This window comes from Acomys minous (assembly GCF_964271855.1).
Source record: "Acomys minous genome assembly, chromosome: 6".
Lineage (NCBI taxonomy): Eukaryota > Metazoa > Chordata > Mammalia > Rodentia > Muridae > Acomys > Acomys minous.
The window spans coordinates 84315223-84331811 of record NC_140487.1 but is presented as its reverse complement, the minus strand read 5'-3'; the positions used below and the strand labels follow the sequence as shown (position 1 = coordinate 84331811).

Sequence of the window (16589 nt, the reverse complement as noted above, 5' to 3'; positions counted from 1 at the left end):
CATGCAGTGTCGCATCTCAACACTCCAGGCAGGTTCAGAAGCTGGAAGAGACCCATAGGCACTTCCACTCACATCCCATTGGCCAGCACTTGTCACATGACTCCAAAATAATTGGAAAAGAAGCTGGGAATGTTAAGAGAGCAGTTGGATGTCTGGTAAGTACTAAGCACTGTTGGCCATAGCACTAGAGAGCAAATGGGCGACTGGTAAGTACTAAGTACTGTGGGCCGTAGCACTAGAGGACTGACTTAGCAAGGCTTTCCCAAGAGAAGGCTTTTAACGTGGCAACTGGAGAACAGAAAGGTACGGTGGGTAAAGAGAAGATGAACACAGGCCCACTTTGAATAAATTTGTAGAGTGAGGGATAAAAAAATGAAGGAGGGAAGAGGGAAGTGTGTTTAATTGCTCTGAGGTCAGGTAGACATAAACATTTACACTGAATCTAACGTGTGCTTGCCCAAACTAGACAAGTCACAAAGGCACTAAAACTGTACTTTTGCCTCAGATTTCTATTTTGCATAGAATCTCTGGTTGTTTGTCAGAAAGCAGGCGGGGTCTGCTTGAGTACACCAAAACCTATCTGTTCCCATTTTTTTTTCCTCAAAAGGATTCCAATAGGGTCTTGAGATTAACCAGCACTTATATTTGCCTTCTTCCTTTCAAAGTCTTCCTGGCTGGAGGCCAGGTTGGATGATAAGACTTCCTGCGTGGACATTTCACCCGTGGAAGCCTATGACCCTCCATGTTCCTACTTAATTTACACGTGGGTGTACTGACTTGAGGCCATGCCTTTATGAGCTTAGATGCTACACCGGAAGTGAGAGTCAATCTTGGGTGTCCCCTTGGTAGGATTCAGAGTCCAGGGGAACATGGAAGGTCTGTGAGGGGTCATCTAGACTAAGTGAGCTGAGGTCAGAGACTAACCCTATTCTAGTTCTGTCTCTGTTGCTGTGATAAAGCTCTCTCACCTGAAGCTACATAGGGGAGGCAGTGCTCTCTATCACTGAGTGAAGTCAGGGCAGGAATTCAAGCAGGAACGTGAGGTAGAAAACATGAGGGGACACTGTCCATCTGTGCCCCCTCTCCTCCCTGCCCCCTGCTCACATGCTTAATTGGTTTCTTTACATATCCCAAAACTACCTGTCACCCATCACACACAGTGCCATCCACAATGGGTGGGGCCATCTTCCACCAACTAACAATCCAGACAACTCCCCACAGACATGTCCACAGGCCAATGTCATCTAGGCAATTCCTCGAGGGACTTCCTTCCCAGATGACTCTACACTGTTGACAGTCAAAGCTAACCAGGATGCACTCTAAATGTGAGGGGGAACCATTACATGAACTGTAGTCCTGGACTGAATAAAAGGGAGGGGGAAAAAAGCTGAATGCAAGGATTAGTTACTGTGTTTGATGCTGTTTGGACACAGGTGCCCAGCAGCCTCTTGTTCCTACTGACATATTTCCCTGCCCTCATGGACTGCACTCCCTGGAACTGTAAGCCCAAAGAAAGCTTTCTTTTAGTTACTTTTTTTTTTTTTTTTTTTTGGTTTTTCGAGACAGAGTTTCTTTGTGTAGTCTTGGCTGTCCTAGACTCGATTTGTAGTCCAGGCTGGCCTCGAACTCACAGCGATCCGCCTGCCTCTGCCTCCCGAGTGCTGGGATTAAAGGCGTGAGCCACCACGCCCAGCCTTTCTTTTAGTTACTTTTGACAAAGCAATGTGATAAAGGGACTAATGATTTGCAGATGTAACGGAGTAGGAGAGAGCTGCAGCCAGGCCCCGCCCTCACGGTACCTCAGGTATTTATCTAGTCTACACATCGCTTCTCTGTCATCATTTCCTTCCGTTTGTATCTTGTAGCATAATTCACAAAACCCTTTCCTTGCTGATGTCATCTGATCTCCATCATCATCTGAAAAGGAGGTGGGGGATGTGTTATCAATTCCATTCAACTAAGAGAAACTTAACCTCAGAAGCCTCAGCAACTCGGCTGTGTGGCTATGTTTTATGACTGGTTTACGCTCTCTTCGGTGATATAGTTCCCTTGTATCCCCTAGTCAGCCACAGTCAAGTACACCATCACCTTACCTTCTGTGATGCTTCACGCCTACAAGTTCTAACACACCATACACCAGAAGAAGTAGGGGGTACCAACGCTTTATCAATAACAGTCAGTATCGAAGGAATAATAGGTGTTAGGTAATATGCTAAGAGCTTTACATCTAAAACTCACATTTATTTTACAAAAATACTTATGAGACAAATGGCATTATTATGACACATTTTGTAGATGAAGCAAATAAAAAGCAGGACTCCCAAGGGCATGCAGCCAGGGTGAGAACTGCACCCAGTGAGGACAACCCTAGAGTCTGCATTAAAAACAAAACAAAAACTATTTCCCCATCTCTTTCCTTCTCTCCTCCCAACTCAGGGCCTTGTGCATGTTAGGCAACCATTTTGCCTCTACATTTTTAACTATTTCCAGTGACACATCTACTACAGCCAGGACATTGTACAGCTGTCTGGCCCTGCCTCACGCATTTGCCTTTTTAGATTTCAGTGTAAAGCCTTCTAGTCTCAACTCCTCTCTATCTCTTGACCCAGTTTCATCAAGCAGTCTTTAAAATCGTGTTTATTTATCACTTTATTCACCACATCTGCTTTGCTGTTTCTCTATAGGCTATGAGTTCTTTCCCAGTATGCCATCAACATCATCACCAGCAGCACCAGCCAACACTGCCTAAGTGTTCATGGGACAAGGCATCATTCTAAGTGTTTTGTAGACACCCATGAGATGAAGAAAGTCTAGGTGCTGTCAATAGATGGGACCTCCCCCGAGGGGCTCTGAGAAGCAGAGTAACAAACAGGCTGAAGACCACACAGCCCGTGGGAAGTACCACTGTGATCAAGATTCAAGGACTGAGGGTTGCTCGGTTTTGTGGAGCTGGGGATGGAAACTGGAGCCTCACACACACTTCACAAATGTTCTACACGTGAGCTACAGCCTTCAGCTGCACCCTGAAGAAAAGGTATTCAGGGAACATTCTACAAGAGTCCCTTTCTCCCACAATCCCTGAAATAATGCATAAAGGACAGTCATAGCTGGAAGAGAAGTCTCAATACACTGACACCAGGAAAGGTGAGGTCACAACTCGTTTATGAGTTTCCATGGAAAAACAAAAGCAGCTCTGACTATACACAGCAGGGAAATGGCATGGCCAAAATAGTCTCACTGGTCCTCAAGTTTCCTTCAGAAAAGATGTTTCTTCATAGTTAACAAACAGAATGACCCAGAATGGCAGCCCACTAAGTTTCCACCTAAAAGAGCTGTGCTAAAATACAGCTGCAGCTGTTGAGTACTTTCCAACTAAGTCCTTGAACCATCCCTGGGAGCAGATGGTCATTACTGCCTGGTGGTCTATGAGTCTCCCACACTTTTCCCAGCTGAGGAAATGCTGCTGTTGGTGCAGTTTCATGAGATCCTGCTTAGGAGAGGATATTTCACGTCAAGAGTCACCATTGGGGACCCTCACCAAGAAACTCTAAGTTTTATCACAACCAAAGAATTTGATGAAGAGTGAGGGATGCGGGGCATAAGAAGGAACCCTACTTCCTGCCTCGTACCAGTTGCCAGCAAGGGTGAGTAAGAGCCAGGGCCGTACAGAGGATGCTACAGCACAGGCTGGGTGCATGGGCAAGAGCCCCAGAGCTTCAGGTTGAATCTCCATGCCCCGCCATGTCCCTTAATTCTCAGAGCCTCTCTTCCTATGAAAAGTTGGGGGCAGTGATACCTAGACATATAGAGCATCTTAAAGATTTACAGACCATGCGTGTCTTTGGCCCAGCATCCCTACCCAGGCATATATGGGAAGCTTTATGGGACAGGCTTGGTCCTGGCAGTTTTCAGAATCTCCTCTTTGAAAGGATGGATTAGACGTAGAGTTTCTTTTTCCATTGTGACAAATGATTAACATTAAGACAATGTAGACCTGACTGCAAGGAAGAATTTCTGGCTTGTAGAGAAGTTAAGACGATTAGTGATGGCTGTTTTGTTTCTTGGTAAACGTCCTAGCCAGTGTTCTCTAGAGGAACAAAACTGATAGAATGAACATACATTTAAAGGGTCACTCATGGGAGCACCTGGTAGGTTGATTCCAGATTGAAGTTGATGACCAAGACCAACCATCATAGTAAACATACTATTCTACTACAAGCGGACATTTAAAGTCACAGTACATAAGATAATGTCTCTAAGTTTGTGCTTCTCCGGTTAACAAATTCAAAAAATGGTACCCTAGTCAGTGCTGAGCATCTAGGGGCTGCAAGTAAAGCATATGGTTCAAAGGTTGGCTCCCTGGCTCCTGTTCCATGAGATTTTGAACAAAACCAGGCAACCCAGAGAACCACTTCCTTGCACAGAAAATGGAGATAGAATATTTCTCATGGGATTGATGAAGCTTGAATGAAATTGTGTCTGAAAGGACTGGACCCTGTTCTATAAATATCTTCCATCCTTCCCAGGACATTAAGTTCATCAAAATAGTCACTAAGCAAGGAACAAACGGTGGTGAGTGCCAAGGAAAAGTGAGAACACAGAACACGCATCTACTGGTAAAAAGGGTTTAATGAGGGCTACAGCGCCAGATGTTGGGATCCTTGGTTTATGACCTGGAGATCAAGCAAAACAGAAGACACATGTAGTTAAGCATCGCTCATTCAAATTGTATGGATCCAGTAGGATATCGGATCTCAGATTTCTTGGGAGTTTGGAATATTGTCTCTTTATATTGTAATATTAAATCTAAATACAAGGTTCATGTATGTGTTGTGTATAACATATACACACAGCCTGAAGGTAATCTAAATAATTCTGTGCACAAACCGAAAGGTGGTGGTGTGAAAACCTTTATCTGTGTTACCATGTCAGTGGTCAGGCCCGTTTGGGTGTGAGAACAGTTCTGCTTCGGAGTTTTCAGATCAGGGCCACTCTGCCTGTTCCACATTCCTCCACAGCACTTCACATCACTCAGACAGTACAGACAGTTCTGCTGCTAGGTGGTGCCCTTAGCTGTCCTTCACAAACAACCGAGCCGAGGGCCCCAGAGGGGAAGTAATTCACCTTCAGGCACCCAGGCATGAGAGGTGATATCAAGTTAGACAGGAGTCCTGAGACTCCCAGTCTCACACTCTTTGCTCACACCACAGAAGACAAAAAAGTCCCAGTACATATTCCACACACTCAAAATAGCATCACTGAAGGCCCTGGTGGCCCAGGCCCGTGATTCCCGCTACTCTGGATGCTGAAGCAGGAAGCCTGAAAGCTCATGGACTTCCTGGACCACAGAGTGAGTTCAATACCATCCTAGGCAACTAAATGTTAATGAGACCCGGCCTTTAAGAAGAGAAAAGGAGGGCTGGAGAGATGGCTCAGTGGTTAAGAGCACTGGCTGCTCTTCCAGAGGTCCTGAGTTCAATTCCCAGCAACCACATGGTAACCCCTAACCATCTGTAATGAGATCTGGTGTCCTCTTTTGGAGAGCAGGCACATGTGCAGGCAGAATATTGTATACATAATAAATATTTAAAAAAAAAAAAAAGAAGAGAAAAGAAAACAAAGGAGAAAAGAAGAGTTTGGCAATGTAGCATACGAAAAGTAGTAGGTTCAACCTTAACACTCAAAGCAAAACAGAACAGTTTTTAAAAACCAACAAGAGCAACAAACCATAACAACCAGTAATAACACCAACCAACCAATCAACCAACCAAGCACCCAGATCTATTGAGAAAGGGCAGAGCAGTTATGGGTCCTTTGTTTTTAAAGGGCACGTGAAGCTGGCATGTCTCCATTCATCTTTAAAATAACAACAACAACAACAACAACAACAATCCAGTCCTCAAAATTATCAGAAACAACCCTTTTTCTTTTCTCTGGCCTTCAGCCATGGCTTATCTTTGAGATAAGCTGTGGGTTAGTTCACCAAAGGTGTGTGTCGGATTATAGGGCTTGGAAAATGTTTTGCATATCAATGGTGGCTCTGCTATAATTCTATGGCTGGGGAACTTGACAATATCAATAACTGTAGGTATAGCATTTTTGTTTTCCAGTTTATTCAAATGTACTATTCAAAATGTAATCCTTACTGACAAAATGGGCAGGAGTTACTATATACACATACAGATAAGAAAAATAAAAGTCGTGGTGGTGCATGGCTTTAATCCCAGCACTCAGGAGACAGAGGCAGGTGGATCACTGTGAGTTCGAGGCCAGCCTGGTCTACAGAGTGAGTCCAGGACAGCCAAGGCTACACAGAGAAACCCTGTCTCAAAAAACCAAAAAATTAAAAAATAAAAATAAAATAAAGAAAAATAAAAGTCACAGAAGACAACTAACTTGTCTGGGGACAAATAGCAAATGCATGGCAGATGGTGGCTCACATGCAGGTCTCCTGGCTTAACGTTCTAGCACTCTCTGTCCCATGCAGCATCCACTCTCATTATGGTGAAAGGGCCAAAGCCAATCATCAAGATCTGAGGCCCACAAGATGGCTTAGTGAAGTGATTCTCAACTAGTGGGTCGCAACCACCTTGGGAGCCCGCGTATCAGATGTTTATATTATGACTCATAACAGTGGCAAAATTACAGTTTGCAGTATAGTTGGAGGTCACCACAACCATGAGGAACTGTATTAAAGTCATGGTATTAGAAAGGTTGAGACACACAGCCTTCGTGGGGAAAGGCGTTTTCTGACAAGCCTGATCATCTGAGTTTGATTCCTAGGAGCCCCGTGGTGAAAGAAAAGAGTCAGCTTTCCCTAGCTGTCCTCTGACCTCCACACTTGTGCACCATGAGAACACACACACACACACACAGAGACACACACACACACACAGAGACACACACACAAAGATGTAAAAATCACAAAAGACGGACAGTTTGAATTAAACCATCTTCATTTGTACCAGAATCTTGTCCTATGTGTAAAATGGAATGACAAAAATGGTAAAAACAAACAAACAAACAAAAAACAGTCAAAAGACAAGAGAAATGCAAAATCTGAACACTTTCCATGGCCAGGGTGTGAAGTCGCTTGTATTTCTGAAGTACAGTCTGCACAGCTTGTCTGTATTTAACCAGCCCTAGCAAATGGGGCACTGTTTTGATTTCTCTTTGAGAATCGTTCCACGGATTTGTTGACTGGGAAGGACACCAACTCTGATGTCAACCTTCCTTCTGACTGGTCCCTGTGTAGAACTTTCTCGAGTTCCTTCTCTAAAGAGCTAAGCATAGCTGCTGTTTTGTTCAGCATTTCAAACAGTGACAGAAAACATCACCCTGAATATTAAAAAAAAAAAAAAAATCTCCTTGAATATCAACATTAACTTCCTTTGTCAGCTTGTGTGCCTGGGTTCCTACAGAGTTTTCCTGGGGCCTCCACTCATTAGTGCCACAGGTTGCGGCTTAGCAAGAGACATTTCTTGCCTGATGGTTCTGGAAAGTAAATGTTCAAGTTCTAGCTTGTGGGTAGGGTCAGCGCTCTCCTGAGGATGGTAGGCCTTTCCCCTTTTGCTTGACGCATTACTAAGTCACGTGACAGCGGTCTTGATGTTCACAGGGTGTCCTCACTGTCTCTCTCACACTGTCTATTCTTTGCATATTTCCCTGTTTAAATTCCTCTTTTCTGAGGCTATCCCCCATGCTGGATTAAAACTGACTCTTGTGGCCTCACTTCAGTTTGACTAGTCTATAAACACCCTCGAGATAAGACGTGTGCTCTCCAAGCAACGCAGGCCTGGGCTTCAGCTTAAGACTCCGGGAGGACACAATCCAACTGTGCCGCGCACTGTTTCTCTGTAAGTTACTGTTATGTCAGGTGTGGCACTGCCTGCCCTTTGAGCCCCGTGGGCTGGTCCAGGTTCTTTGTAAGCCTTTGTGGAATGCTAAGCAGCAGATATTATTTTCTCTCCTTTACACATGGAGCACCTGGGGCACCAAGAAATTATATATCTTGCTCAAAGCCAAGCAACTGGCATTTGTCAGAGCTAGGGGCAAACCAGTCAGGCGGCCTCAGGGGCTGCGCCTTTAAGAGGTAAGCTTTCCTATCTCTTAAAGCAGGACAATGTCTTCCTCCATCGGACATCATAGTCTCATGAGACACTTGGATCTACTCAAGGCCTGGGGTCTCGCAAGGAGAGGAGAGACCAACCATGCCCAAGGAGCTGGGGATGAAATCTTGGGAAAATGGGGTCTGATTTGACTCACACCAGCAAAGAGGCCATGCCTCTGGGTGAGGGAGCTTACAGAAACACCAGGCCAGAACAGGCATAGTCCAGGGACAGTGGATAAAGTGGAAGGATACTGTGTGGGTACCGAGACCATCAGCCTCGTCAGCGGGCTGACAGACATGGGCTCTACCTCATGGGCATCAAGTCAGCTGACAAGATGTAGCAGCATAATGACACGGCCAGTATTGCATGCTGGGAGAATTTCTCCTGGGAGAAATGTAGGCGAATGATTTGGAGAAGGGAGATTTGGCTTCTCCCTTTAGAGCAATGATTGCGCGAAGGATGAACGGGCAATGATGCAGGCCACTTCCTGTCTCACTAGCAAGGACCAAACAATATCATCCAAGAGGATGCTACCCACAGCTTTCCAGGCAAGGCAGAATGACAGCTGTGAGTTGCCCAGCCTTTTAGTCACTGACTTATTGGGTGGTTTCTTTCCCCTCAGAATACATCTGAGATGTTTTCAATTTGTTTGCTTGCTTTTTAAGATTTAGGTTTTTATTAAGTATACAGTATTTTGCCTGCATGTAGACCTACACACCAGAAAAGGGCACCAGATCTCATTATAGATGGTTATGAGCCACATGTGGTTGCTGGGAATTGAACTCAGGACCTTTGGAAGAGCAATCAGTGCTCTTACCTCTGGGCCATCTCTCCGGCCCCTGAGCTAGCTTTCTTTCTTCCTTTCTTTTTCATTTTAAAGACTGGGTCTTACTCCATAACCCAATCTAGCCTGGAACTCACAGCAATCCTCCTGCCTCAGCTTTCTGCATACTGGGATTAAAGTATTCACCACAAACTCTGCTTTGCTGAAAACCTCTTAATCGCTGACCTTTCTACTCTCCCCAGACAAGCTCACCAACCAGAAGCTGTCAGTGCAGATGGATACCCAGGCATCAATCCTTGAGAGCTGGAGATGCACAGAGACAGGAAACAGCTGGCACCACCATTATTTAATTAATAGATGCTCTTTTAGCACCTTTTCCAGATTATTTAGGTAAAGAAACCCAAACATTTCTCTTGAAGCATTACTAAGCCGTGTTTCATGGGCATCCCAGCCTAGAGTCTACCCAAATTAACCAAATGTCACCTTGGGAATACCTTACTGCCTCAGGACCACCACAAGCTATGCAGCTCAACCTTGCGTTTTAGAGGAAAAGTGTTCCCACTCCCCGAGCTGCTCCTTCAGTTCTCAGAATAAAACTTGTGCAGCTACAATGATTTTTTTTAACCCCTGTACTTTCTAAATCTTAGGGTTCCATCCTCACAACATATTTTCATTAAAAAAAAAAATCCCACCCCATTACACCTTAGCTTAAGAATGTCTGCTGAGCCAAGGCCCGCGAGGAGGGGTCACCTCTGAGCCTGCGTGGCTGGTTGGAGCCGCTAGGAAGCCCGGTGTTGCGGGGGGGGGGGGGGTGGCTAGGGTACTCGAGGCCCTGCAGTGACCAGGATCATATTCTGCTCAGATCTCCGCAGCCGCGCCTGGGCCCTGATGCATGGTAGCTATCCCTTCCAGCAGCTCGCTCGTAGCTACCCACGACTACTATCGACGACGCCTGGACGCCTGGGCTCCTCGTCCAGCAACAGCTCCTGCGGGAGTAAGGGGGGGGGCGGGGGGCGTGGCGCAGTGCCCCACGCCCCAGGTCTCCCCAAGGCCGACCTCCGGCCACTGGTGGGCCAGCTTCTGTTTTGGGGAAGACCACCCTCCTAATCATGGCCACAGTGTTGGAATCTGCTGAGCACTCGGCAAAACCCCTCCAGGCCCCCAGAAGCCCGATCACCCGCGACCTGCCTCCTGAAACCATGCAGCAGCCAGTCAACCATCCTGGCCAGGCTAACACCAGGGCCTCATCCTGATCTGGCAGAATCACCAGCTAGCCCAAGCTTAAGTGAAGTTAGGCCAAAGACCAACCCACCCCACCCCACTGTACCCTGTAAACTAGGAAGGCTGCAGCAAGAGCTGGAGACCCCTCTTGGTTCATAGTGCTGAGCTTTACTTGCCCCATAACTGTGCCTTGCACCAAGCAGAAAATAAACTCCCAGCAGCAATCCTCAAAGAATAAATAAATAAATAAACAAATAAATAAATAAATAAATAAATAAAAATGTCTGCTGATGTAGCACTGTATACCTCTACTGCCCTCCGCCCCGCATGGAAGACAGGCCCTTCTCAGATGCTAATGCGGGGCTGGCACGTGGAAGGTGCCTGCCCAATGTCCATAAGATGACGAGAGCTGGACCAACGGAGCCGATCTTCCAACTCAACACACTACAAGACCATTTACAGGCCATCCAAAGTACAGTCACTGGATGGGTAGTTACAAACCTGCTGCCAATTTCCTTGTAAAATTTGAGTTGTCAAATTGATTGAGCTTTGAGAAATTTCCCAGTTCCAGCCCAGTTTCTGCTCAGATCACCTACCTAGTTCCCAATGGGTAGAGGTGAAGTTCAATGTGGCTTGATTCTTACTGTGGTTCAAGCGCATCCATCAAACAGTCAAGCCCCATTTGGTGACGCCTTGACTTGTAAGCTCAAAAAAGGCTACAGTTCTCTCTTGCTAAGAGTGGGCCCAAGTGAAAACACTCCTGACCAAGTGCGCGGCTGGGGCTACCACTTAACTCTGAGTTTGAAAAAGAACCTACCAACCTCTCAATATTAGGGTCTATAAAGCAGACCCCCTCATGAATGTGTGTGCATGAGATGTGTGTATAGATAAATATTTGTGTGTTTATGTACATATAAGCATATGCATGCGGAGGTCAGAGGTCACCCTCAGGTGTGGTTCCTGAGGACACCCCCACCTTGTGTTTTGAGGCAGGCTCTCTCACCAAAGCCAGAGCTCACTGATTCTATCAGATTATTGTCCAGCAAGCCCCAGGGATCCTCCTGCCTCTGTCTTCTCATTTTGGGAATTAGAACTGTACCTTATAATTCCTAGTACAACACACAGCATTTTGACATGGTTGCTAGGTGTTGAATTCAGGCTCTCATGCCTCCACAGCACAAGCACTTTCCCAACTGAGCCAGCTCAAAACTTACTCTTATAGGTTTTCTCCAAATCATTTACTTATAGGAATGAATAATTTCTTGCTGGTGTTCGTTTGGGACAGGGACTCACTGTGCAACCCTGAGTGATCTGGAGCTGTGATATAGATAAGGCTGGCCTTGAACTCAGAGACCTACATTCTCTCCTTCCAGAGTGCAGGGATTAAAGATGTGTGGTACCATCTTCAGCCCTAACGTCTTTTTAAACGATGGAATATCACTATGTGACACAGGCTGGCCTTGAATTTAGCCCTCCTGCCTCAGCTTTCCAAATGCTAGGATTACAGGTGTGTACCACCATGCCCAGATACAAATAACTTTTAACAACTGAAAAGAACTAAATGTATACATTTGTTTTAATGCCTACTAATGCAGGGCCAAACAACTAAAAATTGGGTGGCCTAAAACAAAACACGAACCCCACCTTCTGCATCTTCCAATTGCATAGGAGGGAAATATTAACATGGTCCAGTTTGGAAAGTTGTCTATCCACAGGGTGTTGATGAGAGTGATTCTATGGTATCTGCCTGGTGCTGGTGTGGTCTGTGGGGCTCCGAAGGCTGGCAAGCTAGACTCAGCCAGAACAGTCAGGCAGTGTCTACACGAGGTTACCTTCAGCATGAAAGCTGTGGGGTGAAGGCTGTAAGAATCAGTTCTCAAAACAAGATGGGAACAGCACGGCTTCTTGGGAGTCTGTGAAGTCCCACAATGCCAAGTGTGGCAACCTGGGATGTTTAAGGCAGCCTGCAGTTTGGCCCAGATGCAGTATAGGTGGCGTGTTTCTGCCTCTTAAGGAAGATGCTGGAGAATGTGAGGTCAGTTTTCACACCATGCGGTCTGAAACACCTACCAGGGCCAGTAGTGTTCTAACGTGGATATTATTCGGATTATTCCCCTGCTTCAACCTCCCCCTTGAACTCTGAATCTGAGTGCTCCTCTCTGTAATTAGCCCTTCAGCCATTCCATGTCTAAAATGGACTCCTGGCTCCTTCTAAACTGCTCAGCATTGAGTCATCTCTGAAGACACAGGCTCCATCCTTCTGCAAGCTCAGCCTTCGTGCCTTTGGGACATCAACACTCCTCCCTCTCCCCGTTCCCTCCCTTCCTCCCTCCCTTCTCTAATCTGTAGATCATGTTGACTCTACCTTTAATATACAGATGCACCTCGACTTAATAATCCCACAGTAAGTTGAAAATACCATACCATACCATACCATAGGCTAAAAGTGCAGTTAATATGCCCAACCTACTAAAACTCATTGCTTAGCAACAGAGAACACATAGGGCATTCATTTACCATATAGCACCACACAGGAAAAGATCAAAATTCACAGCTCAAAATTGTTTTTTTTTTTTTACCAAATGAGCACCACTTCTGTGCATCATAAAGCCAAAACATCATCAGCTCAATCACCCAATGTCAGAGACCCAGAATCCGACACATCTAGTCACCATCCCTGCTAAGTCTGGCTTGAGCCGCTTTGCCTCCTGTTTAGATCCCTGTATCTTCCCTCTGCCCAGTCAGCTGGCTACTTCTCTCACCCTTCTGGCCACCTAGTTTCCAAACCACAGGAACTGCAAGCCAGATGGTGCCGCGTATATCCAGCTATCTACCCGCCATCCTCAGGCAAAGCTGCTTTCCGCTGAGGGCTCCACGCCCTTTATGATGTGCACATCCACCCCCCTACTACCTGTAGTCCATTTACTTTACGTTTGGCTGTTCGTTGTTCATCAAAGCAGCTTCTGTCTTAGAATCCACTAGTACCTCTCAGTAGACTCTGTCCCCCAAACATCCATGCAACCACGCTCCAACTTTCTTAAGTCTCTGTTCAATTTCCTCCCTTTAAAACGGCAGCCTCCCCATTGCAGCATGGCCTCAGGCTCTTCTCTGCTTTGCACATCTACATTGCACTAGCTGCCATTTAGCATTTCTATTTTTGTTTCTTTCTCCTTTCTTATAGTAGATACATTTCATGGATGCATTTTGTATGGCTACGTAGCTTAGTCTGGCCTTGAACTTCTGATCCTGCCTCAACCATCCAGGGCCAGAATTACACACATGTACCACTGTGCTTGGCTAAGGCAGATATTTTTTTGACTGTTTGGCCCCTAGCTGTGCTAGCTGTATTCATGTACCCAAAAAGGGAGTTGGGCACACGAAAGAGGCACTCAAAATGCGCATGGTATATAAAGGAATGTTTTGTTGGTTTCCTAAAACAATAGAAGAATTCTTTCCAGATGAGAAATACTCATATTTCTTTTCAGGTCCTTTTCCTTCATCTTTCTGAGCTGAGGAAGATGTACACTCACTTCTCTTGTCCTATAAAACATTACTAGGAAACAAATATGCCCTTTTGTACTTTTTCTCTAAACTGCCAAACGTTCTGTCTGTTTCTGGGGCAGTAATTAATCCTTGCTGGTGCTCTGGCTTAGAGCTGACACCCCGTAGCTGGGGTTCAGCACCTGAGCCTGGACCTTGGCCTTGCTTATGCCTGGTAGTGTCATACTGTGTGGTGGTAATGTCCTCTTTCAGCTTCCTCCCTAAAAAAAACCCAGGGTCAGTGACCTGCAGGTCTCTGTCCCATCAGGTTGGTAAGCAGAAACAGTGGTGGACAGTTCAGATCCTGGCTGGTCAGAGAGGGCAGAATGTAAGTCACTTTGCTTCCTCACCCCCACCCCGTCCCCCTCACTCCACACAGATCAGTTCAGCCTGGCAAGTCGCCATTATGAAAGATGGTCCCCCTGCCCACCCCCACCCCCTGCTCCCCCCTCTCCCCCAGTCCACACAGATCAGTTCAGCCTGGCAAGTCGCCATTATGAAAGATGGTCCCCCTGCCCACCCCCACCCCCTGCTCCCCCCTCTCCCCCAGTCCACACAGATCAGTTCAGCCTGGCAAGTCACCATCATGCAAGAGGGCCCCCTTACCCCCCCTCCCCCCACCTGTCCCCCTTCACTCCACACAGATTGGTTCAGCCTGTCAAGTCACCATCATGGAAAAGGGTCCCAAATGCTGACGAATACAGCCCAGCACAGTGACACATGCTTGTGATTCAAGCACTTGAGAGGCTGAGGCTAGCCTGGGCTATAAAGTAAGACCTTTTCTCAAATAAAAATGAACAACTCCCTCCCCCCCCTCCCTTAAAAGAATAAGTGTCTAAACATCGTGGCACTGCAGGTGGGACAGAAGAGGCCATTCTCAAGAAGCTGGGAGTGGTGTCCTTGGCTCCCCTTCTCCAAACCTCAACTAGCTTGATGGGGTGAACAGCCGATGCACAGATGTCCCTTAAACACTGCAGAGCCGCCCTTGCCAGCAGCAGCTGATGGGGTCCACCATGGTGACCACAAACCAAACATCTGGGTGGGAAATAACACAGTTCCAGGGGCAACTGATTTGCCTCCAAATATTTAATAGGGACACGGTACAACATGCATGTATGCATCTGTGAAAAGCAAGCCATTAACAGAGAGACCAGCAGGGCAAGGAAATGGAAGATAGGGTTAGGGGCCAGGCCAACAGCAACCAGCCATTTGAAGCCACTCAAAATTCTGTGTTGCTTTTACAAAAGAAAACAAAACCCCCCAGGGTTTCCCTGGGTGGCTCAGACTGGACTCTAGCCTTTCAATACTTGTTTCTGGAGTACCACCATCACCAGCCTGGGCTCTATTTTCCTCATGTACCTCCAGTCTCAAAATGCATCCACTCTGGTGTAATTCTGTTTTAGGAGTGAAAAGCCTAAGGCTCAAGGGTTCAACGTTCCCAAGCACCTTTGCCCCAGCCCACAGAGTTAATAGGGAACAGTGATGTAAAGCCACAAGCCACAGGGCATACCACGAGGCTACCTTTTCCCAGAGTCACCCTCTGTCCTTGGACCTAGACACCCACCTGCCACCGCAAAGGTCGGACAGAGGGGGAGAGTCAACAAATGAAGTGACAAGCACTTGAACTGTGGCCTGGGTTAGAGAGAGCCCTGTAGTTACAGGACCCAGCCCAAGCAAGGCCAGCGTGCCAGGTTCACAGCGGGACACCTGACCTGTTTGGTCTGACTCAGGAGCTCAGACACACAGTCAACTCTCTCCAGAGCTCCCTCCTTCCTTTGGAAGGAAATAAAGTCCACAAGGTGGCTCGCAGACAGCCCGTACCTAGGCGTGTGCCTTACCTCTTCCATTGTGGCCCTCCGAGACAGTGCCTGGGAGACAATCCCAGCTTCCCAGAGCTGGATCCTGGTGCCAAGAGCGTTCTCGCCTCCACACGCCAGCTTGCAGTCGCTTCCCCTCCTCCGGCACACGCAGGAGCCTGGGCTCTTCACCTGCTCCACCTGGGCTGTGGCTCCTCCCTCCCTCGGGGCTGGGAGCGGGCGGGCCTCCATCCTCCCAGCTGGACCTGCTGCTTAGGGGCAGGAGGGGCGGAGTGTGGGCAGGAGACTCTGCCCGCTGCTCCCAAGGCTTCGTGGCCATCACTCCCTCTGTAAGGGTTTCACTTTGTGTCTGCGTCCGGTCTTCTCCCATCATATTCCCATCTGGGGGAGTTGCTGGGGAGCCGAGCACATCTTGTCCCTAAAGTTAAGATGAAAAGCTCGGGGAACTGTGCTGTGCTTTAGTAACACCCTTAGTCCAACTCCGCCCCTGCTGATGGCTACTTAATTTCACAAAAGCCGCTCAGGGCCAGAGAAAAGAAAGCAAGCGCAGTGTTGGCTAAGCCTGCAGGTGCTTTTAATGGAGGCGAGAGAGGAAGCTAAAAGAACTACACCTGTTTTAAGACAGGTTTAGTAACGGTGTTTGAATGCATGACTCCCTTTAACTCTTACACTTTATCAGGGAAGATGGGGAGGATTGGGGCTTACTTAGCGTGATGGCCTTAACTAGCCTAGAATGCTGCTGTGATGTTGAAGGCAAAGGCTCTGGCTGATTCGAAGACGACTTCGGGTTCTGATTTCTTGGCTGTTTCCTGACAGAGCTGGTCCTGGCTAGAAACCCAAACTTGGTTCCTAGATTTGGGGAACAGGAGGACAGCCTACAATGGCGGAGGGGTAAGAGGAGCTGCAGGGTTTCCTCAATAGGTCCCCTAGATCTAGATAGAGCTTCGAGGTTTTAATTGGTTTGGCCCTGGACAAGTTAGACTGGTAAATCCTAGCTATACTAGGCACATTGTATAGCTACATTGGCAGCTGTTGGAAATGGAGGCTATTTTGCCAGTGGGCATAAGAACCAGGCTTGGACCCTTCTCCATCCTTTGGGCTCCTTTTTAGTTTTTG

The 16589-nt window shown here is 47.1% G+C and overlaps 1 protein-coding gene across 2 annotated transcripts in view; it reads right to left on the bottom strand.

The window, feature by feature from the left end:
- Nucleotides 1–15743, bottom strand: part of FYB2 (FYN binding protein 2) — a 101364-nt gene extending 85621 nt beyond the window's left edge. Inside the window, exon 1 of one of the 2 annotated variants that reach the window (XR_014779795.1) lies at nt 15495–15743. Coding sequence is in view for 1 of the 2 variants with exons in the window: in XM_084784866.1 (XP_084640992.1) it covers nt 15495–15704 (210 nt within the window). In the remaining variant the exon portion in view is untranslated. The remainder of the gene's footprint in view (nt 1–15494) is intronic. The other variant, XM_084784866.1, reaches the window with a different exon arrangement.
- Nucleotides 15744–16589: the final 846 nt, after the last annotated feature.